This window comes from Morus notabilis, unplaced genomic scaffold, assembly GCF_000414095.1.
Source record: "Morus notabilis unplaced genomic scaffold, ASM41409v2 Scaffold523, whole genome shotgun sequence".
Taxonomy (NCBI): Eukaryota; Viridiplantae; Streptophyta; class Magnoliopsida; order Rosales; family Moraceae; genus Morus; species Morus notabilis.
The window spans coordinates 113,860-140,990 of NW_010360304.1; the positions used below are offsets into that span (position 1 = coordinate 113,860).

The 27,131-nt window shown below is 35.6% G+C and overlaps 3 protein-coding genes across 4 annotated transcripts; 1 reads left to right on the top strand and 2 right to left on the bottom strand.

Annotated features, from left to right (window-relative positions):
- The first annotated feature begins 2,057 nt into the window (after positions 1-2,057).
- LOC21392230 (kinesin-like protein KIN-4A) lies at positions 2,058-12,202 on the top strand. 2 transcript variants are annotated; one of them, XM_024164404.1, is made up of 26 exons: positions 2,058-2,447; positions 3,858-4,004; positions 4,107-4,259; positions 4,613-4,866; positions 5,271-5,458; positions 5,544-5,668; positions 6,118-6,154; positions 6,471-6,562; positions 6,696-6,803; positions 7,030-7,143; positions 7,316-7,409; positions 7,595-7,707; positions 7,849-7,947; positions 8,029-8,142; positions 8,249-8,365; positions 8,471-8,551; positions 8,950-9,021; positions 9,301-9,394; positions 9,545-9,576; positions 9,665-9,762; positions 9,849-9,947; positions 10,089-10,310; positions 10,543-10,705; positions 10,906-11,061; positions 11,167-11,498; positions 11,612-12,202. In XM_024164404.1, exons 1-25 carry the CDS (start codon positions 2,328-2,330, stop codon positions 11,383-11,385), a joined length of 3,111 nt encoding a protein of 1,036 aa, XP_024020172.1. In that variant the 5' UTR covers positions 2,058-2,327; the 3' UTR covers positions 11,386-11,498; positions 11,612-12,202. The 2 variants fall into 2 exon arrangements, with proteins under 2 accessions (XP_024020172.1, XP_010094647.1); XM_010096345.2 differs by having other exon boundaries at positions 10,909-11,061.
- A 567-nt stretch (positions 12,203-12,769) lies between these two features.
- LOC21392231 lies at positions 12,770-15,036 on the bottom strand. The gene is made up of 2 exons (XM_010096346.2): positions 14,566-15,036; positions 12,770-13,426 (listed from the first exon to the last, which is right to left on the bottom strand). The coding sequence occupies exons 1-2, from the start codon at positions 14,740-14,742 to the stop codon at positions 13,061-13,063; spliced, it is 543 nt and encodes a 180-aa protein (XP_010094648.1). The 5' UTR covers positions 14,743-15,036; the 3' UTR covers positions 12,770-13,060.
- Positions 15,037-19,334: 4,298 nt separating this feature from the next.
- On the bottom strand, positions 19,335-22,481 carry LOC21392232 (probable inactive receptor kinase At5g67200). Its single transcript, XM_024164411.1, has 2 exons — positions 20,949-22,481; positions 19,335-20,028 (listed from the first exon to the last, which is right to left on the bottom strand). The coding sequence occupies exons 1-2, from the start codon at positions 22,336-22,338 to the stop codon at positions 19,430-19,432; spliced, it is 1,989 nt and encodes a 662-aa protein (XP_024020179.1). The 5' UTR covers positions 22,339-22,481; the 3' UTR covers positions 19,335-19,429.
- Between the last annotated feature and the right edge of the window lie 4,650 nt (positions 22,482-27,131).

Here is a 27,131-nt window from a genome sequence, read left to right on the forward strand (position 1 = left end):
ATCAACTCACGAGCTATTTTTACGTGGAGACAATAATTAGACTCAACAATTTAACAATATGCGTACAGTCAAATAATTAAAACTAGAAAACAAACTTTTAAAAGGTGGGGGAAAGCTTACTAAAGGGGAAAATGGAGGGTATCTAAAAGAATCTATTTTCCTTTTTCTTTTTCTTCCTAGTTCATGTAGCGAATGTAGGGACCAAAACGTAAAAGGTTAGGTGTTGAATAATTGTTACTATTATTATTTTCTTTATATAAACAAGATGAGTTGGTTGTGCAGGGGTTTAAAGAAGTCTTACAAGTCGATTAGAAAAAAAAAAAGAAAAAAAAAAAAAAAAGAAATTCTTACAAGTCACAACGCAGCATCGTCGGACCCTTTTAAAGTTGACGAGTTAGCTAAAAAACTTCGAACTGGGGAAAGACGGGGAATTTATTAACCGCCACAAATTCTGTAAAAGGAGGGACCATGAGGAGGAGGAGGAAGAGGACTTGTTTGACTGAGTGATTGTGGGGTCCACGTGGTTTATAAGACACTAAAAATGCCATGTGAGGGTGGGAGACCACCAGCTGGCTAATGTCTAATTGTGCGTGGGACTCTCTTTCCGTCCTCTCCCTTTACATTACACACTCCCCCCTCTGAATACATGCCTGTCATTTTCCATTTGCTAAGCCTAAAGCCATCCATCTCTTCCTCTTTTCTTTTCTTTTCTTTTCTTTCCTATCCTTCTCTATTTTCCTTCGTCCCAAACAAATCAAGGAAAAACGTAAAGATTACATTACATTAGCGTTAAGGCTCCCTCAAGTAATTTCCAAAAGTAATCACTTGTGTTGGTAGAAACACTATTGTTCTACAACGCTAAATCCGGCATTGGTAAATCCCCGAGTTTAAACAATAAAAATATAAAAATTTGAATCCAAAAATCTTCTCATGCATATATTTATTCTTCACTCCAATCATAAAATGTTCAAGATAGGTTTTTTTTTTTTTTTTTTTTTTTTTTTTTAAGACCCCGTTCATTTCGCTGATTCGAGTTTAGAATTCGAGTTTTACTACAGTAAAAAGTTCTCACAAACAATCACATCTAACTTTTTTGCTACAGTAAAAAACTCTCACATAAAATCACTTCTCAACTCAAATTAAAAACTCGAAACAGCAAACTAAACGGACTCAAATAAAATGTATGGTGATTCAGAACTATTCCATTGACAAAGTCGTTTTTTGTTATTGGACAAATTAATAATTCTCCATAATTCTCCATAATTCTCCGGATATAATATTGATGATAACACACTTTGAGGCCAATTGAAATGTAGTACGAAAAAGAAAAAAAGGAGAAAGAGAAGATGAACGTGTTATGATGGTTTTTTTTTTTAAAAAAAATTTGAAAAATTATGAGTTGCGGTTTGAAGGTGGGTTGGGGTAAAACAGAGAGCGTAGAGCACATGCGTATTAATTTTAAGTTTCATTATGGAAGCTATAGCAAATCCCCACCTAATTAAATCATGAATTAATGTTGCAATATCCACGCTCTCCTTGCCTCGTGCTTAAAATCTTGTTCTCCCTTTCGCGATCACGTGTTGTACTCCCACTAATACAATTAATCCATTACTAACTACTAATTATCATTAGCAAAACTCGGATTAATTGGCGTTTAAAGAAAAATTAGGGAGGAGGGTAAAATGGTAATAAGGAACCTTGACGGTGAAAGACCGTTGTGAAAAAGAAAGGGTAAAATGGGAAAATTGTTATTATTAAGAAGAAAAAAAAAAGAAAAGAAGAAAAAAGTGAGAGGAACGCAACCGTCCCTGAGCTGTTGTGCAGTGAAGCTCAAGGAAAATGATAGTGGTTGTTGTGCTTTGCAGTTTACCCGCTACTTCTTCTATTGCCCCCACACCACTCTCTCTCTCTCTCTTTCTCTTTCTGAACCTTCCCATTTCCCCAACTACCCTTCCGTTTCACTTTCTCTCTCCTTCGATAGCCAACTATTTTTACTTTCTCTCTCTAGCAACATTGTCTGAGAATCCAAAAAAAAAAAAAAAAAAACTCATATACGACTTCTCCTTTATTTTCTATCTTTTGTTGCCTCTCTCCTCTCCCTCTCTCTCCTTTTCTCTCTGTAGTTGCCGTATCACTTTCCCTGTCCGTCTCCAAATTTTTCCCAGACAATGAGAACGGTTTTCTGAGAAAATTGATTGATCATTCATTCATTTTAGTCATTCATACATTCAGAGCAAGTCTTTCACTTTCTCTCTTTCAAATCTGGAACGTCTGTCTTTCTGTCTCTTCGTGTTGTTCTCCTTTCTCTGTTGTGAGTTGCGCTTGCAATGGAAGCTTCTGGGGAGGATTGCTGTGTGAAGGTTGCGGTTCACATCCGACCGCTTATCGGGGACGAGAAGCTTCAGGGATGTAAAGACTGCGTCACTGTCGTCCCTGGGAAGCCTCAGGTCAAAACTCTCCCTCACTCACAAATGTCGTACTTCTATTTGGCTACTTTTTTAGTTCTTTGCTTGTCAACGGGGTAAATTCTTTCAATTCGTGATGATCTCAGGAGATCTGGATCCAAAAATGCTTATTGGTTTCTATTGGAATCAATTTTTTCTTTAATTTTTTTTTTTTGGATGACGGTAAATGGTGCTTCAAAATCCCATTTTCAATGGAATTAGCTTTTTTAGCTTAAATTGGTATAATTGAGCTGATTTTGTTGCATAATTGGGTTGGATTCCTCGTGTGGAGTTTGGTTAGCATTCAGATTGAGTTGGTGATCATGTGACATAGATGGTTTGCTGATAACTACACTTCTTCTCTAGTATGTTTCTAATTTGGGAAAGTCTTTGGAGAATCAAAAAAACAAGTGACGATTTCTTAGGCAGACTTGCTAAAGGCTGCTTTGGATTTTACCTTATTGGGTTTTAACCGCCGCCACAGCTTTTTCTTCTGTACAGCGCCTATGAGTTCATTATCAGCTAGCAGAAAAAAATTCCTCTGTTAATTTTTAGAAAGAGTTGGTATTTACCAATAATCCAGATTCTTATCAAATTAAATAATTCAGTTTTAATTTTTAGAAGCTTATATTGTTCGTAATGCTAATTTTAATTGAAGGGGTGAATTAATGTCGGTATGGGTGCAGTATAACCCCTCAGGTATTTTGGTGCCATCTGGATTTTGACCAAATTGCTATTGTATCTTCGTTGTTCAGTAAGTTCCGTGTATTGCTTTTCAGGAAAAAAAGAAAAAAATTTCCGTGTATTGCACTCTTTCGCCTGAGATTTCCGCCCCGACCAATTTGGTTCTCTTTTTTTTTTTTTTATATTTTATTTATTATTATTATTATTCTTTTTTTTTTTTTTTTGTGGATGTGGGGTTTGGTTCTTAAACTTGAGGCTTAAAATTATGTAATACCATTTTTATTAGAAGGAAATGGGAATATGTTTTTTTAATAGAAACACAAACAATGAATATCCATAGTGACCAAATTGCCAAGAAAAAAAATAAAAAAATAGACTCAATTATGAAAATCTAGTACAATTTCAGTAAAACTATAATTTACTCATTTACTTGCATTTTATTTTTTTATTTATTCCTCTTCATGGAAAGTGGAAACTACTCTAATAACTGTTAACTAGTTGCATAGAACGTACAGCAGAAAATTCCTGTTCTCAACTTCATCATTTATACATTAGACAAAAAGCAAATATCATGGCCACTGTAGGTTTCCATTCTCTTTATCAACACTTGGAAAATTGAGAATTTTCTTCAGAATGCTCAAGTGATATTAGATGTATATGCATACTCCCAACATCCCACTCCTCCTAATACATGTGTGCATAACATGCTGTTTGTGACAAATAATGCAGGTACGAATTGGCACACATTCATTTACTTTTGATCATGTCTATGGGAGTACCGGTACACCTTCATCTGCCATGTTTGAAGAATGTGCTGCTCCACTGGTTGATGGTTTGTTCCAAGGATATAATGCAACAGTCCTTGCTTATGGTCAGGTAAGATGTACATTTCTCTTCAGAAATCGATCATACTGGAGCAAAACGATGCATGCCTTGCAATTTCCTGTTCCTTATGGTTAACAACTTCATGTATTGTAGACGGGTTCCGGTAAAACATACACCATGGGCACTGGCTTCAAAGATGGTTGCCAGACAACTGGAATAATCCCCCTAGTTATGAATGCTCTGTTTAGCAAGATTGAAACAATGAAGCATCAAAGTGAATTCCAATTGCACGTTTCCTTCATTGAGGTTTGTTGGAAACTTTTATTCCTTTTTGTGTTTTAATCTGTTAAATTTAACTGTTTCCGCTCCACGTTGCCCCCATGCCACGCTAACCTATGCCTATTCCTTTTGTTTATAACTGATTGGTAGTGATAATATCTACTTGCAATGCAGCCTCAACATAGTGAACTATATAGAGAATTACTGATATTTCTATACTTGGTTGCAAAAAAATCGTCATCAGCTATGTTTTATTTGTGCAATAAAGTGATTTCATATTAGATTTTAGGCCCTCCAAAATAATACATTTATTTTTCTTTGAGGCCGTTGTTGAACCATCTTTTTTCTTTTTTTTTTTTTTTTGACCAATTGATTAAAAGATTTTAAAAGAAGAAGTACGAGATTTGCTGGATCCAACTTCTGTGAGCAAACAAGAGGCTGCAAATGGGAATGCAGCGAAAGTAACAATTCCTGGGAAACCGCCGATACAGATTCGAGAAACATCAAATGGTGTTATTACATTGGCTGGATCTACAGAAGTTAGTGTCACCACACTAAAAGAAATGGCTGCTTGCTTGGAACAAGGGTCCTTAAGTAGAGCAACAGGGAGCACAAATATGAACAACCAGTCAAGGTAAACTATGCACCATCCTTGATTTAAAATATTTAAGTATTTGTCCTGAATGTCAATTTATTTGTGATCTGATGACGTTTCCTTAGAATCTGGATAGAGCCTATATGGCCATATCCCCTGAACTTTAATATATCAAACTTGGAAATTGAGATCGAAATAACCCATTCGGGGATTCAATTGCAGTAATTTTGTAACCTGTTCGCCTCAATGCTTCCTAGGATAAAGGATTCATGTTCAATATTGGTCATAACAAATCAAAGACAATAAAAAGATGATGAACAACATTGGTCTTATAACTTTTAAAGTCTATGTTAAAGTATTATATTTAGTTATTTCTGACAGAAGTGTCTTCAGTCAATATCCCTGTATCTAATGACATTCATCACTTTCTACGCATGTTTTAGTCGTTCACATGCCATCTTCACCATCACATTAGAGCAGATGCGTAAGCTTAATCCAGCATCTCCTGGCGATAACAGTCCTAATGAAAGTATGAATGATGAATATCTGTGTGCTAAATTGCACTTGGTAGATCTTGCTGGTTCGGAGCGAGCTAAGAGAACAGGTTCTGATGGTCTGCGTTTTAAGGAAGGTAGGTAGCATTATTCATAAGTTGTTTAGAGTATTTGGTTTCTGGTTGTTTGTAAGTCATGTGGACACTCCATTCTTTTAAACAGGTGTTCATATTAATAAAGGCCTTCTCGCACTTGGCAATGTTATTAGCGCACTTGGTGATGAGAAGAAGCGTAGAGAGGGTGTTCACGTTCCTTATCGAGACAGTAAACTCACTCGGCTTTTGCAGGTTTGATTCATTCAGAAATGTTTACTCTTATCTCGTAAGGGCTAAGTTTTTTCTTTTTCAAAGCTAATATTGGCGGCAATTGGCAAAAAGGCATGAAGCTTCCTTCGGCTAGAATTTCGTTGCTGGGATGATTCCCAATACCTATTCCTAGGTCTACTGCCAATTAGCCTTTTATTTTCCTTTATTTTTTTTAACTAACTCTTCAATGTTAAACCGGTTGTGAAGACTGAAATTAGGATGATTCCTGAAGTCGAATCCTCAAAAATCCCAGTGGAGCATAATTCAGTCGTGTGAAATTTGGTGTTGCTAGAGTTTGATTTTATTTTTTATTTTTTATTTTTTATTGATTTCAAATTGTGCATATATGCACTTTTTTGAAATTTATTAGTATTTTAAGACAATGCATTTTCTATCTCTAATTCCGTGCCAAAATTGACTAATTTTGGCAGGACTCGCTTGGCGGTAACAGCCGGACTGTTATGATAGGTAATTTTTCAAGCATCTCTTTTTTCCCAGCTGAAAACGTCCTTTCATATTTCATGTGATGCTTTTCATTCGCGGTATATACTGTTGCTTATGTAATCTTGCTACATTATCGGAATATGATTTTAATATCACCACTGGCATTGTGATTTTCACTTGAATTTGTCATAAAATCCATTATACACTCAAGATGAAGTCTATTTTTGTGTCCTTTGTCATCATATATATTGCCTGCACATTCCCGTCGTAAGAGAACTTTCTCTGCAATAATATTTGCAATTTTATCCTTACGTTTTCGAAATTTAATTCCAAATTCCAGCCTGCATAAGTCCTGCTGATATCAATGCTGAGGAGACTCTCAACACTTTGAAGTATGCGAATCGCGCCCGCAATATTCAAAATAAACCTATTGTAAGATGTTAATGGTGTCTTGGTCTTTCGATACCCTCCCTCCTTTTTGGATGTAAAATCTAGACAAAGTTTGTCTGCCTTTATGAAGTTCTCATGTGTGTATATCTGTTTCTTCCTTCTGAAATTGTAACAGGTCAATAGAGATCCCATGTCCAATGAAATGCTGAAGATGCGCCAACAACTAGAGTATCTGCAGGCTGAACTCTGTGCCCGGGGAGGAGGATCTGCTGATGAAATACAGGTAGTCAGCTTCTAAGAATGGCAATGTGAACTGATTTTAATTAAAGAGGGGTTGTCTAGATTTTAATCAGAGGCCTGGAGCTGTGGGAGGGTAAACCTGACTTGATGGCTGCTATTGTTTTTTCATTGAAAAGGGTTATGTTGAATCGTATAAATTTAATTTTGCATATGTTATTTTCTTTAAATTTATTTTGGATATTTATGCAACTGGTGTAAGAGATTTGCAGGTTCTCAAGGAAAGAATTGCTTGGCTTGAAGCTGCTAATGAGGATCTTTGCCGCGAGCTTCATGAATATAGAAGTAAATGTCCTGCTGTCGAGCAGCGTGAAAGAGATGCTCAAGTATGTGCTACACTCTTTTTGAGATTTATCTTGTACTTTTATGTCGCTACTTTTTATTTGACCATAGGTATAAATTTGAAATTCACTTGTTTGATTACTTATTCCTGGGGTAGAACTTGTCATTTATTTTCAGCCGGATGGCATAATCTGTGTTTAAAATGTCATCTTTCAGGATGGAACTCCGTGCTCAGTGAGAAGTGAGGGCCTTAAGAGGGGCTTGCAAAGTATAGACTCAGCTGACTATCAAATGGCTGAAACAATATCAAGTATGACTCCTCTCTCTTTTGTGAACTACATTGGTGTCAATTGGCTATTATTTCAAAGTATCACTAAATGGTACAGCTAGTATGCTGAAACAAAGTGCATCAGCAGTCTTAGGATAGTTCATATAAATTCAAGCTTCCGATACTTTAGATCATTTCGTTTAAGTTAGGATTTCCAATTTTAACAGACGATGCCAGGGAAATTGATGAAGAAGTGGCAAAAGAATGGGAGCATACACTTCTGCAGGATTCTATGGACAAGGAGTTGCATGAACTCAATAAGCGTCTAGAAGAGAAAGAGGTATTAATTCATATATTGGGTTTTTGGTTAACATGGAAAATTATTGGTGCCATCTTGTATAATATTCGTTTTTGCTTTTGATGTTTGTGATGCCTTCCCCTTCTTGCATCATATGCATCTTCGCTTTTGATGCTTGTGCAGTCTGAGATGAAACTTTTTGGGATTCCCGACACTATGGCGCTTAAGCAGCATTTCGGAAAGAAAATCATGGAATTAGAAGACGAGAAAAGAGCTGTCCAGGTTAATTGAAAGCTAAATCTTTTGATTTTAATTACTTTATTCCTTGAGAACAATGATATTCACGTGTTTTAATTTATGCAGCTAGAAAGAGACCGCTTGCTAGCTGAAGTTGAAAACCTTGCCGCTAATTCTGATGGACAAACACAGAAGTTGCATGATATCCATGCCCAGAAGTTAAAAACACTTGAAGCACAGGTGACTATTATTCTTCCAACAGAAAGTTGTTTGCTCTTGTAAAAACTTAAGAAAACATCCTTACAGCAATCCAAGTTGTAAAATCATTTACAATTTATTCACCCAGATTCTGGATCTTAAGAAGAAACAAGAGAACCAGGTCCAGCTTTTAAAGCAAAAACAGAAAAGTGATGAAGCAGCGAAGCGACTACAAGATGAAATTCAGTCTATCAAGGCACAGAAGGTTGAATGTCTAATTTAAAATTTTTAAATGTCTAGACAAGTTATATTTTACCCCTCTAGTAATACAATCTCTCCACTCTTATCTGCTTTCATTTATCATTTACAGGTTCAGTTGCAACATAGAATAAAGCAAGAAGCAGAGCAATTTCGACAATGGAAAGCCTCTCGAGAGAAGGAATTGCTGCAGGTATTTCACTTTATATGTTGTTTTACATTTGAAAGTATTTGCCAATTCACAAACTCCGATAATACGACTTCAGCTAAATTCGTTTTTCTGTTTCCAAATCCTTTGAACTACTGTTTTTTGGCAGATATGGTATATTTCAGTTTCACTTGTGCCACTTTGGGCTTCTATAAATCTTTTTTTAGCTAATGAATTGAAAGTTAGTAATTACCCCCATAATGACCTCACTTATCATGGGTGGTAGCTGATGTTCAGTTGAGTACTTTATCAGATGCCTTTTTAATCTTATGGTTCCATTCTCTCATCTACAAGTTTTCACGCATGATAGCTCTCTCCTGTATCATAGTTCTTGCGATATTATTGTCTAATACTTCAATTTTTTGGTATTGATTTGTTAATAGCTACGGAAGGAGGGCAGGAGAAATGAATATGAAAGGCATAAGCTGCAAGCGCTAAACCAGCGTCAGAAATTGGTGAGTAAATTAGCTGTTGCTTGCTTAGTTGCTTGTTTAATCTGTACACTTAAGGCCTTGACTTTGAAAAAAATTGTGCTCTTAGTGAGTCAATGTTAACTTTTATGGTTGCCGTAATATTGAAGAGAGAATGAGATTTGAAAGGCAAGCATTCTTGAGGGTTAAGCTATCGGACTTTATATGCAATGACAGTAGTTGCATTCTAGCATTAAAAGAAAAGAAAAAAAGAAAAAAGAAAAAGGAATCAAAGTTGACAGTTAATTCAATTTTTTCTTGCAGGTTCTTCAAAGAAAGACTGAGGAGGCTGCAATGGCTACTAAAAGGCTAAAGGAATTACTAGAAGCTCGCAAATCCTCTGCCCGTGACAGTTCAGGTATGAGGAATCCCAAATCCTATTCAGAGAATTCGTGGTCTGATTTTTGCAAAATATCTTAAACACTGACTATTGTCTCATTAAAACATATAGCTAGTCATACCTTAGGCCTTTTTTACACTGATTTTCTAATTGCATGTCATTTACCAGTTGTTGTCAATGGGAATGGAACAAATGGACAGGTAACGATCTTTGCTTCAATTTTTGGTATATATTTTGTTAGCTATTCCTTGGGTTTTATGTCTATTTTAACTTGAGTTGCATCACTAGAGCAATGAGAAATCTTTACAACGTTGGCTTGATCATGAGCTAGAAGTGATGGTCAATGTGCACGAAGTTCGTTACGAGTATGATAAGCAGAGTCAAGTGTATGTATCTAATTTCTCTCTATTTACGCTTTAGTTTCTAAATAAACCACTGTTCCCCATTCTCTTAATTATGCTGTAATCTTCAGGCGAGCTGCACTGGCTGAAGAGTTAGCCATGCTGAAGCAAGTGGGTGAATTTGCTTCAAAAGGCCTTAGTCCTCCAAGGGGAAAGAACGGTTTTGCAAGGTACATCTCTGTTTTTGGGGGAAAAACAAAAAAGAAGAAAACAAGAATTTGCCCATAAAAAGTCTTCCACCACCACCACTCTTGTCCCCCTTTCCATTTTCTCTAGTCTGGTTGCTTTACTGCTTCAATTTTGTCCTGCAGAGTGTGCTCTATGTCACCAAATGCAAGAATGGCAAGGATGTCTTCACTTGAAAACATGCTGAGCATATCATCCAACTCACTTGTAGCAATGGCATCACAACTTTCAGAAGCAGAAGAACGGGAGCGTGCATTCACTAACCGTGGACGTTGGAACCAGTTACGATCAATGGGAGATGCAAAGAATTTGCTTCAATACATGTTTAATTCTGTTGCAGATGCAAGGTGCATTTTTTATGTCTGTTTTCTTTTATTATGGAATCTCATCCAGTTGTATTAGCTACTCTCATAAGTACCAACTTTGTTTTCTGGCTTGAGTTTAGAAACCAAAACGTGACATTTATATGTTAGTCTGATTTTGACTAACAATTTAATTGGTCACAGTTGGTGGATTTCGATTTTTGCACGATGATTTTAAGTATCAATTAATGTATTCTTGATTCTTCATTCTTGACAGGTGCCAATTATGGGATAAGGAACTTGAAATTAAGGAAATGCAAGAGCAACTTAAAGAATTGGTGGGTCTCTTGCGGCAGAGTGAGGTACGAAGAAAGGAAGTTGAAAAGGAACTAAAATTGAGAGAGCAAGCTGTTGCAATTGCATTGGCCACATCAGCTTCAGTAAGACTATCTTTGCCTTCGAACTTCAAATAATTTTTAAACACGTGAAACTATGTATTAATTATTCGAAAATTCTCTCTTATTCTGCAACATTCAATCAAACTTGATTAATAAACCAAGAGCTAAAAAAGACTCTCACAAGTACCTTGGAAATCCTCCCATTGTTGTTATCCATTTTAAGTCTTCTCTCCGGCCTTCAGCAGGGCAATTCACCCAATTCATTAGAACAATTCAATGATGAAATGAGCGCTCCCTTATCTCCAATTCCTGCGCCAGCACATAAGCAGATAAAGTATACAGCAGGCATTGCTAATGGCTCAATCAAGGAATCAGCATCATTCGTAGATAGACGAAAGGTTAATATCCTAACTTCCCGCTCCTTGGATCTTAGAAATTTTACATGTCTTCCTTCTCATCTAATAGTGGGAATTTTTTTTTTTTTTTTTTTTTTTATATTGTAGATGGTGCCCATTGGGCAGTTGTCAATGAAAAAGTTAGCTGTTCTAGGACAGTCTGGAAAGCTATGGAGGTGGAAGAGGAGCCATCATCAGTGGCTGTTACAATTCAAGTGGAAATGGCAGAAGCCATGGAGACTCTCAGAATGGATTAGGCACAGTGATGAGACACTCATAAGGTCCAGGCCTCGGCTACAAGCTGTTAGAAGTAGCAATGGGATGTGATTATAATATTCGTGGTTCACCTGCTTTTTGTTGCCCACATTTCTTCCTTGGCCTACAAGCATCGATCCCTAACCCCAAACACGTGGCATGGAGAAATATTGTAATAAGTGCAGGTACTAGATACTCTCCAAAATTTTCGCAACTCACATTTTCTTATTTATCTTCAGTTAGTTCAGAAAAACAAAGAAAGAACCTTACAATTGTGTTCATAAAATAACTGATACAGCGTGGTGTAAGTAGCTGTTGAGGATCGCTGCTTATGTCAAGGACGTGTACCTGATTGAAAAGATTAGGTTTTGTAATCTTGAAATTTTTGTCACGGTTACGACACTTGGTGCATCTTGTAAAGCTGTGTTGATGCTACTGAGGCTACCCACATAGTTAGAAAGAAGACACCAAAGGTGTGACTTGTGAGTGACAGTGAAAGTCATGACCTTTTGGTGAGACTAAATCTCACGCAAGGAGGTGCTTATAACGTTTGAATATGATTTCTCTCAACAACAGAATTCAAGAGAAGAAGTTATTCTATAGTCGTATAGATGTGTATGAAAGGTTCTTTTTTTTTTCCCCTTTAATTTTTTTTTTTTTATTCTTGTGTCTAAAGTTGTGATAGTGTAATAGTGTGTAAACACAATGTAAACACCCTGTAGAAATTTTTTGTGCGTCGTATATTCACAGCAGAAAGGAAATTCTTTTGAAGAAATTTTCTTTTTCTATTGTTTGTTGTGTGTAAGAATTATAGTTGTTGCATTGGAAGCGACTGGATATTGTATACAGTTTTTCTTATATTATTTAAAATCAGAATGAAAGTCTTCAAACGGGGTTTAGTTTTGTGTTTATTTATTATCTCTTTGATTTGGGAAAAGTGGCACTTCCTTTTTAGGTATCCAATCAAAGCTACCAAAGAACGAGTTGACTATTGTTCCCCATATATCAATTTGTCAATCCTTTATATCGTATTTCGCTTGAAATTAGTATGGGTTAACAATCTAATATTTGTAGTGTTTTATGATACTCAACAATGTAACGTTAACAATGGAGGATTAAATATCATATTTCACTTGACATTATAGAAGGTTTTTTTGTTTTTTTGTTTTTAACTTATCAGATCATTCAGCAGGTGAATGATCAGATCTGATCAGTTTTTTTAACTTTATTCACGCTTTAAAAAAAAAAAAAAAAAAAAAATCTCTAGCAGGACCTCCCTATGTAAGACCTGTTTTCTGATTATACAGTACAGACAATTCTCATACGGAGAAATGGAAAGGAAAGTTGCATGATTCAACCTCTGAATGGAAAGAAGATCACACGAGTCGAACAAAAATCCAATACAAATCATGATATATGAGGAACAAGCACATTAGTTTCTATTCACCATCTGATTAACTTATTATTTATAAATTTTCAACAGCGATCAATTTTTTAAGGTTACAAGATCCCATATTTAACAGTAAAAGGTAATGAACTTAGCACTCTACACTCTCAAACCAACCTATATGCCCTCATCCTCAATCGATCATTCCATATTTTTCCTCTGCAAAATAGGAATACAGCTACAACTCACTCAGGTCTCAGGTACAAAAAAAAATAGAAAAAAAAAATAGGAAAATGGCATGTGGTGATGGAGCATAAAGCACAAGTGAGTACAAATAATCCACTTCTTGCTACAAGCCCATCAAATTTGGCAACACCAGTACGCGTCGTGCTCATCTTTGCGGTGGTTGCTAACAAGACCCCCGCATTTTAAACATATGAAGCTGCTTCCGTCCGAGAATGCATCCAACACAACCTGCATCCTACCAGTTTCAGCCAGTATAGAGGTTCCATGAGCATCCGGCACTTCCCATTGATTGCCTGCATCATCCAGTGGTTGTCCACTTTCTAAAGGCCCAGCTTCGGCAATGGCACATTCAGCAAACAAGGATGCTAGCTGATCGACCGCTGCATTTTCTTGCAATCTACTTTTGTATAATTCTCGGGCACGATGCAAGGCGTGAAACACAGCCTCATCACCACCTCTGGTTCTCATTGCCATCACCACCTGCTCCAAAAGACGTATTAGCACAAAGTTAGATATTCAATCTCTATGTAGCAACTGGATGCAGTGCATTTTAATCCTTTTGTTCATATTTTCACACGTAAAGGCAACAAAAGTAAAGGAGATTTGTGTACTTCAAAAACGTAATGAAAGTGAGATCATACACCTATAACTCTACAGCAACAATAGTGACGTTTCGAAGAATCTTTAACACAATACTCTTACTCTATGCAGTGAGCACAACCACACAAACACAACAAAGCAGTTAGTTGGGAAGATAAAAGCTTACAACTCCTCAGCCTGATTTTCATTTCTCCTCGTTTTTCTATTTTTTTTTTTTTAATGGAAAATAACACGTATGAATGCCAACCCTCTTCATGGAATTTTCGATATCAACCAAGAGAAGCTCCTTTCGAGAAGTCTCACTGCCACTAAGTTCGGTTTAAGCTTTCCCCAAACTACGTATTAGAACCGTGTCACGGTCCAAGATTATCACTTTACCAATAGTTGACAACACTAAACAAGATCATCTCTCCATCAAAGGATCGCAGTGAGCATCCGAAGGGAAGATAAAGCTTTTCAAGAATGTCCTTCGGCAACGCGTATCATCACGAAAGTTAAAATTCAATTAAAGCTAAAACCGTTTCTAAGGACATTTTACCAAACACCGTATACTATGACACAAACCCAATACTTGAAAAATTAAACTAGAAAGAGTAAACTTTTCCAATTCAAGTAGCCTAATTAATTGGCATTAGAAAAGCTAGGCCAACTCTGGAAATGAAAGAACAAGAGAGTGCAAAATCAAACTAAAACCTAGCAAGCGACAAATTAGAGAGGGCTTAGTCAAACTCAGGTGATTCTTCACATACCATGTTAGTTTCCCAATAAAACTAGCAAACCTAGTAGAAACCCTAACAAGCTTAACCGCGCACCAAAAACACAAAATTTAATTGAGGACCGCTAAATACGACAACTTTCTGTTCTTTTCTATACATCAGAGAGAGAAAAGAAACGATCTTGCAATGACTGGGACATCCAAATTTTAAACCCAAAAATTATACAAGAAAACATAGCTCGAAAGAAGCAAATCAAGAGAGAGCGAGAAAAAAAGAGAGAGAGTTGAAGGTTGAGAAATTTACCGCTTGGAGGGCCTGGGAAGGCTTGCCTTGGTTAATAAGCTGGCGAGCCAATGTGAGCAAGTCCCAAACGGCGTTACCCTGGCTGCCGTTAGCATTGGCCGCCATATCCTGCTGCTGATTCGACGTCGCAGTCGCCGTTTCCATCTCCGTCATCTCATCGTCGCTACGCTGCTCCATCGCAACATCAGAGCCTTTCTCGCTTTACGGTTCTTATTATATTTGGATTTATATATGTATATATATTTAAGTTTGTTAAATATTCTAATTCGCTGGTAAAAATCTTCAGATGAATCGGGACAGCAGATTTGGGGTTTTCTTTTTTCTTTTTTTTTTTTCTATATGAAAGTTCAACAAGAAGACAAGAGATGCTGGATGATTCTAGCAAATTCTGCAGATGTCCCTCTCTCTGTGTCTGCTTTCGTTTTTCTTTTCCTCTCCTTTATTTTCCCCAATCTCTCTTAACTCGAGTAATAATTGTAACCGTGCTTGGAAGGCCTTTCAAAGTTCGGTCCATGTTTATATAGATAAGGAGACATTTAGTTTATAAATTAGAATAATGTGATTAGAATTATTTTTTATTTACGTATATTTTTTATGAGAAAAAATACTGTAATGAATTATAAACCATAATTTAAACTATAGTTTAAATTCTCTAATCAAATATCTCCTAAATTTGAAAGTGCTTTAAATTTTAAAAAAATTATTTTTAGTTGGACTGAAAGAATAAATAACATAAAATTATTATTACAATATACTATAAATAACACTATAATATTTATTATTATATTTAATATACTACAATAAAATTATTATTAAATAACATATTATATAATTATGATATTGTTAACATTTATGTCTTTAGGAATAAATGTAACAATATTTTTTGAAACATTTTGACTATTAATAAAGATTTATTTATTTCACATATCCATGTATAGTCTTATTTATGTTCATATTAGATGAATGTATGATAAGTAAACTGAAAGTCTGAGACTGTAATTCTAAATCTTTAAGTCATGCATGTGATGAGAAGAACATGTGGAAGACAGGAATCTAAAGATGATAGTCTAAATCATATGATCCACAATCGAGGGAATAAAGTTGGGCACTTTATTCATATTAAGATTGTTATGTTGTCTACTTACTGACGGAGACGGCTTGTCTTAATCGTTGGAGGTAGGACTCCATGAGTAGAGACATTGATATAGTTTCTAGTGGTGAAATCTATATTGGGTTGGATCAAAATTGAATTGTTTTAATTAATAATTCTGTTTGTATAAGACAATTCACTTTTGATGAATTATACGTGGTCATCTTAATCCTGAGATGGATAATGAACTCGTATGCTTGACTTGTATCCTTTGATGTACCAAAGGGAAACATCCTGACATTATGTAAATGTACGCTTACCGGTACATTAGGGGTATGACTTGTGTATACGTAGATTAGTTATTTATAGATAGTGGAATCCGTAGCTTCTATAAAGAGTCAATGATATCCTCTTATTCATTATCTGTGGATTGAAAAATACGAGCCCTCGGCCATTAGACTACTCTGTGTTATCTAATGGTTTACTATTTGTAATGGTACGAATAATGGTTTTCTAATGAAGTGATAATGGAACATAAGATAAATGTGATCGGGAAGGTAATACGAAACATGACTTTAAGTCGATTATGGATATCCTATGGGGATGATACACTAATATATTGAGTCACGGGCGAGAGATATTCAGAGCTTTATAAATGTGCTATATAAATTGAGAGTGCAACTCTAGGCTTTTAGTGGAGTAGCGCTAGAGTTTTATAATTATGAGACATACTTGTTGGTTTTCAAATAGCGTTATGATTATAGAAGCTTAATTTATATATGTCCACCGGGTCCCTTTGCTAGCTCACACAATTTTCTGTAACGATACGGCATATTTACTACATATTGATAACTTGTGTTATTTCTGTAAAAGAGGTTCAAAGTTAATATGAGATTGATTAATTAATTCATGAGTAATTTATCGGGTGAATTAATTGATGAATTAATTCTAGATAAATTGGTTGAATTAATGTTTTGGGTTGTTTAATTCATGCGAAATTTATCGGGAGGATTAATTGTTAAATTAATTCTAGATAAATTTTGAATTATTATTTTGAGAGTTATTTAATGTGGGAAGACTATTATATCACTGTTTTGATCAAGTAACTTACCTATTGTGTTTCTTGAATCAAAACTGAGGATTTGTGCAAGTTTCCCGTGTTGAAAAACTAAGAAAACAAGTTTCCCTAGTTCAGATAGGTCGACCGGTTCATGAATGACAGGTCGACCGGTGAGTTATAACTTCTCTGTCACCGATCGACCGATTGTAACGCGTAGCGCATTCTGATGTGGCGAAACTAACTCTGTAAGCGAGATAAACTTTAAAAAACCTAATTGTTATGGATATATGACTTCCTAAACACTATAAATAGGCCAGTAAATCACGTTATTCATTAGATCACTTGAGAGACTTTTAGGGGGCTATTGGCAAAAAATTTATGAGAGGAAAAATCAAGAACGATTTTTCTTTTAGCTCTCTTGTGGTTAGAAGGAGTTCAAGAATACCAAGAGGAGATTGAACGACGTGTGCTCACCCGCACTTCGATTGTGGAAACAAGAATAACAAAGAATACCAGTTGGTTGAGGCTCTTCTAGTTGCTGTTTGGTACGCTTTGATCTGTCAGATGTGATGTTTTCTAAATCTCTAAAGATATGATTTAGATCTTTAGTATTTATATTATATAGCATCATGAATATATTCTTGGTTGGCTTTGGCATTGATTTAAATTTTTTAAAATTTCGCTACGCACTCGATGCCATATTTTCCAATAGATATAGAATATAATAATATTATTAAAATGGTTAATATAATTACAATATTATAAAATTACATAAGAAAGAAAAATATTTCAGTTATAATATAATTAAAAATTACAACTATATTATATTATATTATATCATCATTATCATATTATATTAAACAAATATATTATAATTAATATATTATATAATTATAACTTGTGCAATACAATATAATAGATAATAATATTAAAATTATGAGGTTATATTAATATTTAATTATATTGATTATTATATTATTAATTATAATAATTATAATATTATTATAATATCATATTATATGATAAAATAATAATATTAGAGTTATTAATATAATTATGATCTTATTTATTATAATATAACTATTATATTATATTATATTACGAGTCTGAATTTTAGATTATGAAGATTGTAAATTTTAAATTTCATTAGGGGTATTATAGGTATTATGAAAGTTTTATTAATTGTATTATGCTGATTCTCGCACAATCTAAAAGCTAAAGTTGCCTGCGGGCTGTTTTTGATGTTGACTGTAGATTCTTCAAAAAATACTTTTGAGGAGATTTACCAAACACTAAAATCAACTTTTGCTATAAGCAAAAGTTAATTTTGAGAGCGAAAATTAATACCAAACTAAGCCATAGTCCCATACTGTTCAGGATTAGATTCTAGTTGTTGCAGGATTTGACTTCCAACTCCTAGCCCATTTTTCAGGTACATATTAAAAAAAATAATCTTAACAAATATCTTTTAAAAATACATGAATTAGATACTCTTAATTTATAATCTTTTTAATCAAATAATTATACTAATAAAAAGATATTTATTAAGAGTAAATGGTAAAAATTTAGATTTATGCACTTTTAAAAGTAAATTCTTTATTTTTTTTAAAGAAAAGAAAGAAAAATTAGAAAAATAAAAAAAACTAGAAATACTTTTGATAAAATAATACTCATGGATAATTTGAGTAATTATTAAAATCACGCACAGATATATATATATATATATATATATATATATTAGACAAAAAAAATAAAGTAGTGAATATTAAGTAAAGCTCTATTAATAAATCTGTTGCCAGTTCAAGACAGTACTACTTACCATAAAATTCTCATATTTATACTTATTAAAAAAAAAAGAGCATATCTACAACAGTGGGGGAAAGCGTCAAACTATGTTCCGCAGAAGCAAAAGACTTGCGCTTTGGAGATTTCACCGGAGTTCACAGAAAGACTCATAGCTCATGCCTATGGTAATCCGTAAATATAATCAGTAATTGATCAGTATATCAAGTTCCCTCGTGAAAGCCGAAACGGACCCGCTAATTAACAAAAAGATGCGACAAAAACGTGGAGCCATACCTTTTTCATGCGTCTTTAGTGTCCTTTTCTTTTTCATGTGATTTATGAACAGCACATTACTTTCTTGAATTGCAAGTTTACAACTTCGAGGCATACCTATATCAACATAATACATCAACTGATGAAGTATAAATCTTGGGGCCGCAGTTGTTAAGTAATTCTAATTACCGAGAGCAACAAAAAAACGTAATAAAAGAAATCAAATAAAATTCACGCACAAAATTTATCATCGAGATTCGTCTCAACTGAGACTACATTCTTTTTCTGCCATTGCATTTTTTTTCATTATGATAAGGAATTACAAGAGAAAAATCGCACACTTGACAACACTGTGTTTTTCCTCTATCTCCGTGTTTTTTCTCTATGTCTCTAATAATCCTCCAAAAAAAAACGACAACCCCTTTCTAGTTTTTATAATCAAAACTAGGGCAACCGCGTAACAGTGACCAAGCTAAATTTAAAGGAAAAAAAAATATGTGCATCTAGGATGATAGATCTTTTCTTTCATATATAAAATCAAGAAAAAGGAAAAAAGGCGGAAAAAAAAGGTTAAACGCTGGCATTTGTTTTCATCTATTTCTTTCTATCTATTATCAATAACAACTCATGGAATGGTACAACAATTGGGTCAATGACTAGGACATCCCAGTGGGCGGGTCCGATTCACTGTCTTCCATTAATACAGTATCTTTAATCTCTTGTAACATCTTCATCACTTGCCACATTGTGGGCCTTTGCTCTGGCGACGTTAAGCTACAAGCAATAGCCACCTCAAGAAGCATTTCCATCTTGTTGTTTTCCCCGCCATCATCAACATTACCGTCTCTCGTCGATCTCACCCACTCCATCATCTCATTCGGCGCCAAGGACGGCAAATGTGATGGAGCCTTTCCGGTGATAAGCTCCAGCAGCAAGATCCCGAATGCATAAACGTCCGACTTGGACGTTGCTTCGTGGTGTGAATTGCGTGTTTCGGGGGCTCTGTATGCGGTGGAATTGGGGTCATCGTCCGCATTGTTGTTGTTGTCGCCATGGGGAGAATTGACAAGGACCGAGAGGCAGTAGTCGGCGAGGCAGGCCTCAAAGTCGGGTCCAAGGAGGACGTTGTTGGACTTGAGATTGCCGTGGATGAGCCGCCACGCTTGGTGGATGTAGGAGAGGCCTTGGGCCACGTCCTCCGCTATTTTCAAGCATGATGTCCAGTGGAGCGGCTTTGCCCTTGTGGATTTTGAGCCTTGAACATGCAAAATTTGTTGAGTATCTAAAAGAAGCATTGTTTTGTAAATGGCATACAACAAGTAAACTTTACAAAAGAGGTGATGAATTATCAATAAATGGTGGGGCAATCAGGTGGCAACATGGCCCGCAATTCACCAATTATGCACGCTACACCAAAATCGAAACTTTTTATATATTCGCTAAAGCCAGATTCATAGGTTACAACAGTTTCTTGTCTAATGTTGAGTTTGACATGACATGAACATTTTGCATGTTGTGGGGCCGTAGGGCCTCACATTGTTGAGTTGTGATGGCCTGGTGGGGTTATTAGTACACTCTTGCTTTTTATGCCCCGATGGCCCCTCTTCTTTCCTCATGGCACGCAACCCAACACATGGTCAATTTTTTAATCGGGTTTACCGGATCAATAATTTATCATCACTTCACATTCCCAACGTAGTACCGTTTATTTCATTAATTTAAATTTTAAATTTAAATTTTATTATAATAAAAAATTTTAAAAAATTATTATATATTTAATTTTTTTATTATAATAAAAAATTTTCACATAAAATTATATCTCAACACAAATTAAAAATTAAACTCCAATTAAAAACTAAAATCAACATCAACGCTTAAAAAGCAAGATTCTCGGTGACATACCAAAATCATGACTAGTGTAATCATCGTTTCCGAAATCCTATACACCCCATAATTGCAAAAATAATTAAAAATTTGAGAAGGAAAAAAGGGGTTTAAGTTAAGAAAATCACATGTTGATTGTCAACGTAAAACAGTCACGTGCACCTCCTAATCTACTGATTGAGTCCACACCGAGTCAGTCAAGCACCCAAAACGAGTCCAACTCGCGCATAACACAGAGAAATAAACCAGCAACAAAACAAGAAGATGAAATGTATTGTAGGTTAAGCTTACCGTGAATGAGCGAGAAGAGACTGCCATTGGGCTGGTAATCATAAATCAGAAGCCTCTCTTCATTGGCCTGAAAATAAGCTCTGAGCGGCACCAAATTGGGATGCCTCAACCCACCCACCGACTCCATATGCGTCTCAAACACCTCCCTACTCGTCCTTGCAAGCTTACCGGCGTCAAGCCTCTTCACGCTGACAATGAGTCGGTTGTCGAGCACTGCCTTGTAAGTCGTTCCGATGGTGCCCCTCCCCAGCAGCTCCGCCGACGCCCTCATTAGCTGCTCCAGCGAGTAGAGCTGCGCCTCCCCCGCGCAGAACGCAAGGCTCCCGCTCTTCGTCACCTGCATCCCTTGCTGCGCCCTCCTCACCTTCTCCTCCAGCTCCTTTTCCTGCTCCATCCCCACCGCCGCCGCCTCAGCATCGTCTGAAAGCATCATTGCCATTCCTTTCTCCTTGCTGGTAGTACTGTTGTTGTTCCTCTGCTTCTTCACGGCCATGGCGAAGCAGAGCAGAGAGCATATCAACACCAGCACTCCGCACGAGAACCCCACGATTTCCACCGTCTTCCGGCGCTTCTTCTCTCCCAGCTTCGCCAACTCGACGGCGTTCGACCCTAGAACTACAACTGGCGGCGGAGCAGAGACGGACGACGTTGGGCCGAAGAACGGTGAGCTTGGGCTGCACTCCTCGCGGATAATCTCACCGCAGAGGCCCGGGTTCCAGGAAAACGACGACGGATCAAATCGGAGTAATGTCGGAGTCACCGGTACGGCGCCGGTGAAGTTATTGCCGGAGACGTTGAAGAATTTGAGAGAAGACTGGTTCATTGGCGGGACCGATCCGTTAAAGTGGTTCCACTCGAGACGGAGGTAGCTAAGCCGGTCGAGGTTGGCTATCGAGGCGGGTAATGATCCGGTGAGGTTGTTGTAGGATAAGTCCACCGTGCGGAGCCTGTGGAGGAAGAGAATCGACGGAGGGAAAGATCCGGAGAAGTAGTTGCGGTCAAGGAAGAGGCTTTTGAGGTTTCTGAGTCCGGAGAGGTCGGGAATGGGTCCGGTGAGCGAGTTGTTCTGGAGACTCAGGACTCGGAGCTGGTCGAGACGAGTCAAGGTGTTGTTCGCAAAAGTGCCGCCGAGATGTAGCCCTTGGATGACGAGGCGGACCACCCTGGACTGCACGCACTGGATTCCGGCCCATTTGCAGAAGTGAAAAGTGTCGTTTGGAACGGAGAAGAAAGGGAGTTCGTTTCTCAAATCCGCTTTGGATTTGAAGGCGAGAAGTGCGGCGGCGTCGGAGGGTACTTTAAACGTTGAGTTGTCGGCGACTGATGAAAAGAAAAAGAAGGCATTGAGAAGACTGAGACAGAGCAACAGATGCCATTTATTCTTCCGCATTGTTGGAGAAACGGCGGCAAAGGGAAAAACTGTGATTTAATCTAATTTCTCTGTACTAAGGTTGTATATTTTAGTTATGGTTGTATTGACTAAAAGCTGAGACTTTACAAAGAGAGTAGTGAGTGAGGAAGAAGAGTGGGAGAGAGGGGGAAGGGGTAGATGACAAAAGCAAGTGAGTGAGCAGAAGTAAATATATCAGTTGTCGGACTGCAAGATCAGAATCACGTGGAGGTGGGGATGCAAGAGAAGGGTAAAACATAATTTAGCACTGTGGAATAATAAAAATAAAATTAAAAATACTGAGACTTTTCTGATTTTGTAAATGTCGAATACTTCGACTTCGAGGGGTTGAAGTCGGTAAAGTGTGAGTGATGAACATTAACAGCTGCGAATACCAGTAAAAAATAAAAAATAAAAAATAAAAAATGATGTAAGTCTAAGGCCTCGTTAATTTCGTCGATTCGAGTTTAGAATTCGAGCTTTGTTATAGTAAAAAGCTCTCAGAAACAGTTACATCTAATTTTTTTACTACAGTAAAAAGCTCTCATATAAAATTACATTTCAATTCGAATTACAAACTCGAATCAACAAAGTGAACGGCCAGCCTACGACTATGTGTTGGGAATTCCGTGACGCTTTTGATCGAGGACACTCCTATTTGTAATAATGGAGATTTTTATTATTCTTATTAAACACTTTTGAGCCTCATTTCTAGAGTCCACGTAAATCTTACTGCGTGGAGCCTGTCTCTTTGTGTCTGGGAGATTTTTTTTTTTTTTTTTTTTTTCCGCTGCAATTGTGTCTAAGAGATTAATCCGGGACAAGAATGTAACGTTTGTTTTGAAAATTTTATCTCATTTGAGATTATAATTTTTGATTTTGTTATAATATTTTTTTATAAAAAATTTAAATTTTAAAAATTAAAATTATTAATTATAATTTTAAACTCATAAACTAAACATCTCATTAAAGAGTTTTCCTTTCATCAGTCTTGCTGTCTGCTGCTTTTGATAGTGTACAAGATATGGGCCTGCGGGTTGTGAAAATAGGGATGAATCGGTAATCTTTCCCTTTGTTCATTGAAATTGAAAGATTAGTGAAAATTTTTTTTATTAATGATAAATGAATCATTTACGCATTAAATTATTATTTATTTTAAATAGTACTTATATGCTATATACTACGTTCTCTAAAACAAAGTGGTGATTAAAAAGAGAATTATTCACTTTTATTTTTACTAATTTTATTAATTTTTGTTGAGTATGTTAATAATATATCTAAACGTATTGTTATGGATATACTACATATATTTTGTTATTTTATTTGTATAGTTAATATTTTTTCTAAATAGCGATATTACATAATTACACATAAAAGAGTTAAAAAATCATTTTAACCTAATAAAAATAAATTTTCATTTTTAAAATCAAATGAGAAAGGGGTAACTAAAAAAATTAAAAAGAAAAAAATTTAAATTATTCATATTCTACATGTTAATATGCTTCCCTTTCTCTATGTGGGATCAAAATTTGGTACTGTCCAGTAGGGGTGTCAATTCGTGTTGGCGGGTCGTGTTCGTATCGTGTTGACTCCCTCAGTTGACACAAACATAATTCGTTTATTAATCGTGTCGAAATACAAAACTCAAACACGACCTGTATATTAGCGGGTTGACACGACACGACACGAATAACCCGTTTATTAAATAAGTCATAAACGTGTCGTGTCAACTCCTTTATAAAATGAGTGATAAATGGGTCGTGTTAACCTATTTCTGAACTTATTTTTGAACATGTTTATAAAATATGTGATAAATGGGTCGTATTAACCTATTTCTGAACCTATTTTTAAATCTGTTTATAGAATGAGTAATAAACGGGTTGTGTATTCGTGTTACCCAAATATGACACGTTTAATAAACAGGTTATGGCGAGTCAATTGCGGGTTGGCGGGTCAACCTAAAAATGACACATTATTTAATCGTGTTTCACGAGTTCGATCTGATTTTAATCCGGACCTATTTATAATAAACTCAAATCCGTTAATTTCGTATGAATTTTGAGTCGTGTTGTCGTGTCTCTATCCGAATTACCAACCCTAAAGTCTAGGGATTGCAAACCTCTAACCCATTTTCTTCTGTAGCGCAATCGTCTTTATTAAATAAAGAATTAATCTTGTCACGTTTAATCACCGAAAAAAAAAAAAAAGATTCTTTGCCTTCTTTCAATTTTTTTTTCTTCTCTTTTCTTTCTTCCTCAATTCTTCCAACCAAACACACTGCTGAAGGAGGGCGTATTGTCGTCCACGTGAATTCACAATCCCTATGTGTAAACCAAAGCAATTTAACGTCATAAAATGGAAGGAAAAAAAAAAGTAAACAAGAGATGTTCCCTTTTTCTGACAAATGCTGTATTATACAGAGGTTAAACAATGTCTAAACGTACGTGCTTTTATCCTTTTGTCCTTTTGTTTTTCCATACATGAATCATGATAAGACATTAATAATTTCACAAAGGAGAAAAACAAAGTTAAGTATTAATATCAAGCTATTTGCGGTTGTAGTTACTCATCCTACAACTGTAGGAGAAACTCCCAACGAGTACACCAACCTGAATCCTTTCAAAAAAAAAAAAAAATCCTTGTAAGCTTTTTTGATTTTCATTGTTCCAGTTGACCTTATATTCAGCTACGTACATTATGTAAGGCAATCATATCACGTAAGATTTTTTTTTTCCCTTATATCTTCACTAATTTCATCATAGAGAAAAATAAAAGGACATCATAGGAATATACTAAAAGCTGAAATAATTGCGTTTTTTTCAGTTATGCCTTTGTTCTTTCTAGAAGTTTTGAAAATAATCTAGGGAAAATGCACTCCATAACATTTTTGAAACATACTTTTGAAGAAAAAAGCATATATTTTAAAACATTGTAAATTATAACATTTTTTCAATCTTCATTTTAAAATAAATTGTTCTTTTCCAAAATTACCCTTTTCTTTAGGTTTTTTTTTTTTCTTTTCTTCATCACACACATTTACAACCGTTACCTCCACACCGGAGACTTGTCTCTCTCTTTCTCTCTCTTTCCACCGCCGATCTCTTTTTCTCTCTATCACCCGCCAATCTGACTCTCGCTCTGTTCATGGACGCTTTCCCCTCTCTCTCTCACACCCCCCCTCATCGTCGGCATTACGGTGCGTCGCCGATATCTCTCTCTTAGATCGCCATGACGAAGGTTGAGAAGTGTCGCAAACTAGAGATCTTAGTCGAACCGAAGAAGAAGTCACGTTCGCCGCCGAGCGTAGTTGTCCTCGGAGATCGTCGTCGTCGTTCACCAATCTTCTCTCTTCGATCGCCGCCGCACCGTCGCGACAGAGCAACTCTGCGACGGTGACAATCCTTGAAGAAGTCACCGGCACCTCGAGTGTCAAGTAGACAAAACGAATAAGAATCTTGGAATCGGTAGCATGAACAGGTGATTAGGATTCTAGTCCTCATTAAAGTCCATGTGAGCTTGCATTTTTCATTTGGGAGATAGCAATGGTTCTGCTATTAAGGAATTTGTATGATTTGTGTTTGTAGCTGTCTGCAATAATAGTTTAGGGGACGTTTGGTTGGAGGATTCAAATTATGATTTGAATCATGGTTCATGATTCGCTACAGTGTTTTTTCTCGTAAAAAATACACATAAATTAAAAATAGTTTTAATCACATGATTATAATCTATGAACCAAATGTCTTCTTAGACTCATGTATAAAAGAGCATGATTTTCCCTGTGATTATGTTTTTCTCTCAACCTGGATGTATAAAAATTAGTCTTGAGTTTGTGAGTTTGTGATTTATTGTAATTTTTGGTAGTTTTTTTATTTTGAATTTTGAATACAGTAAATATTGTATTTATCAGTAAATACTTTACTGAATTCAAGTTTAAAGCTAGTAAATATTGTATTCACCAGTAAATATTTAACTGAATTCAATTCTCAATCTGATAAATATTGTATTTACTAGTAAATATTTAACTGAATATAATTCTCGATCTGATAAATATTGTATTTACCAATCAATACTTCATTAAATAAGTTTAAATCCGATAAATACGGTATTTATCAATCGCCAAAGTGGGTCCCAATTTTTGAATAAATTTAAATATGGTATTTAAAGGTAGATACAGTATTTATTAGTCACTAGAAGCAGTTGCCGGATTTTCGAATCAATATGGTAAATATTGTATTTATCGAAAAATACGGTATTTACTAGTCGTCAGAATCGGTTGCCGAATTTTTAAATTAATATGGTATTTACTAAAAAAATATAATATTTATTGATAAATATGATATTTATCCATTGTCAAAAATAATTTTCCTTATAATTTTAACCTCATATTTCACCATTAGATCTCTAATTTTTACTTGTACTAGACATTTTCTCGAAGAACTTCAATATTGGGTTGTGTCTAATTTTAGAACACCGGTTTTATTGGAACAAGTTATTGCAACGCCTTCTGAAGTTATAGCATTGGCCGAGTAACACGAATGGGTGAATTATGACCCCACTAGTACACACATTATAAAGGTGTTTTGGGTACTGGAGGCCAACCAGAAAATGCTTGTAACTTCGTATGATGGTATTTAATATAAAATAGAAAAATGAAGAATTTACTTTTAAGAATGTATGAGTCTGAATATTTACTCCTTATTTTTAATAAATATCTTTTTGTTAGTGTAATTTTGACTAAAAAAGTTATGAAATAAGAGTAAAGCGTAAAAATCATAACTCATACATTTTCAAAA

Coding starts and splice junctions, on each gene's coding strand:
- LOC21392230 (XM_024164404.1), top strand. CDS start 2,328: ATGGAAGCTTCTGGGGAGGATTGCTGTGTGAAGGTTGCGGTTCACATC. Junction 5,669..6,117: donor AACTCACTCGGCTTTTGCAG/GTTTGATTCATT, acceptor TAATTTTGGCAG/GACTCGCTTGGCGGTAACAG. Junction 8,366..8,470: donor AGTCTATCAAGGCACAGAAG/GTTGAATGTCTA, acceptor TATCATTTACAG/GTTCAGTTGCAACATAGAAT.
- LOC21392231 (XM_010096346.2), bottom strand. CDS start 14,742: ATGGAGCAGCGTAGCGACGATGAGATGACGGAGATGGAAACGGCGACT. Junction 13,427..14,565: donor CTTCCCAGGCCCTCCAAGCG/GTAAATTTCTCA, acceptor CTTTTGGAGCAG/GTGGTGATGGCAATGAGAAC.
- LOC21392232 (XM_024164411.1), bottom strand. CDS start 22,338: ATGCGGAAGAATAAATGGCATCTGTTGCTCTGTCTCAGTCTTCTCAAT. Junction 20,029..20,948: donor TCTCTTCTCGCTCATTCACG/GTAAGCTTAACC, acceptor TGCATGTTCAAG/GCTCAAAATCCACAAGGGCA.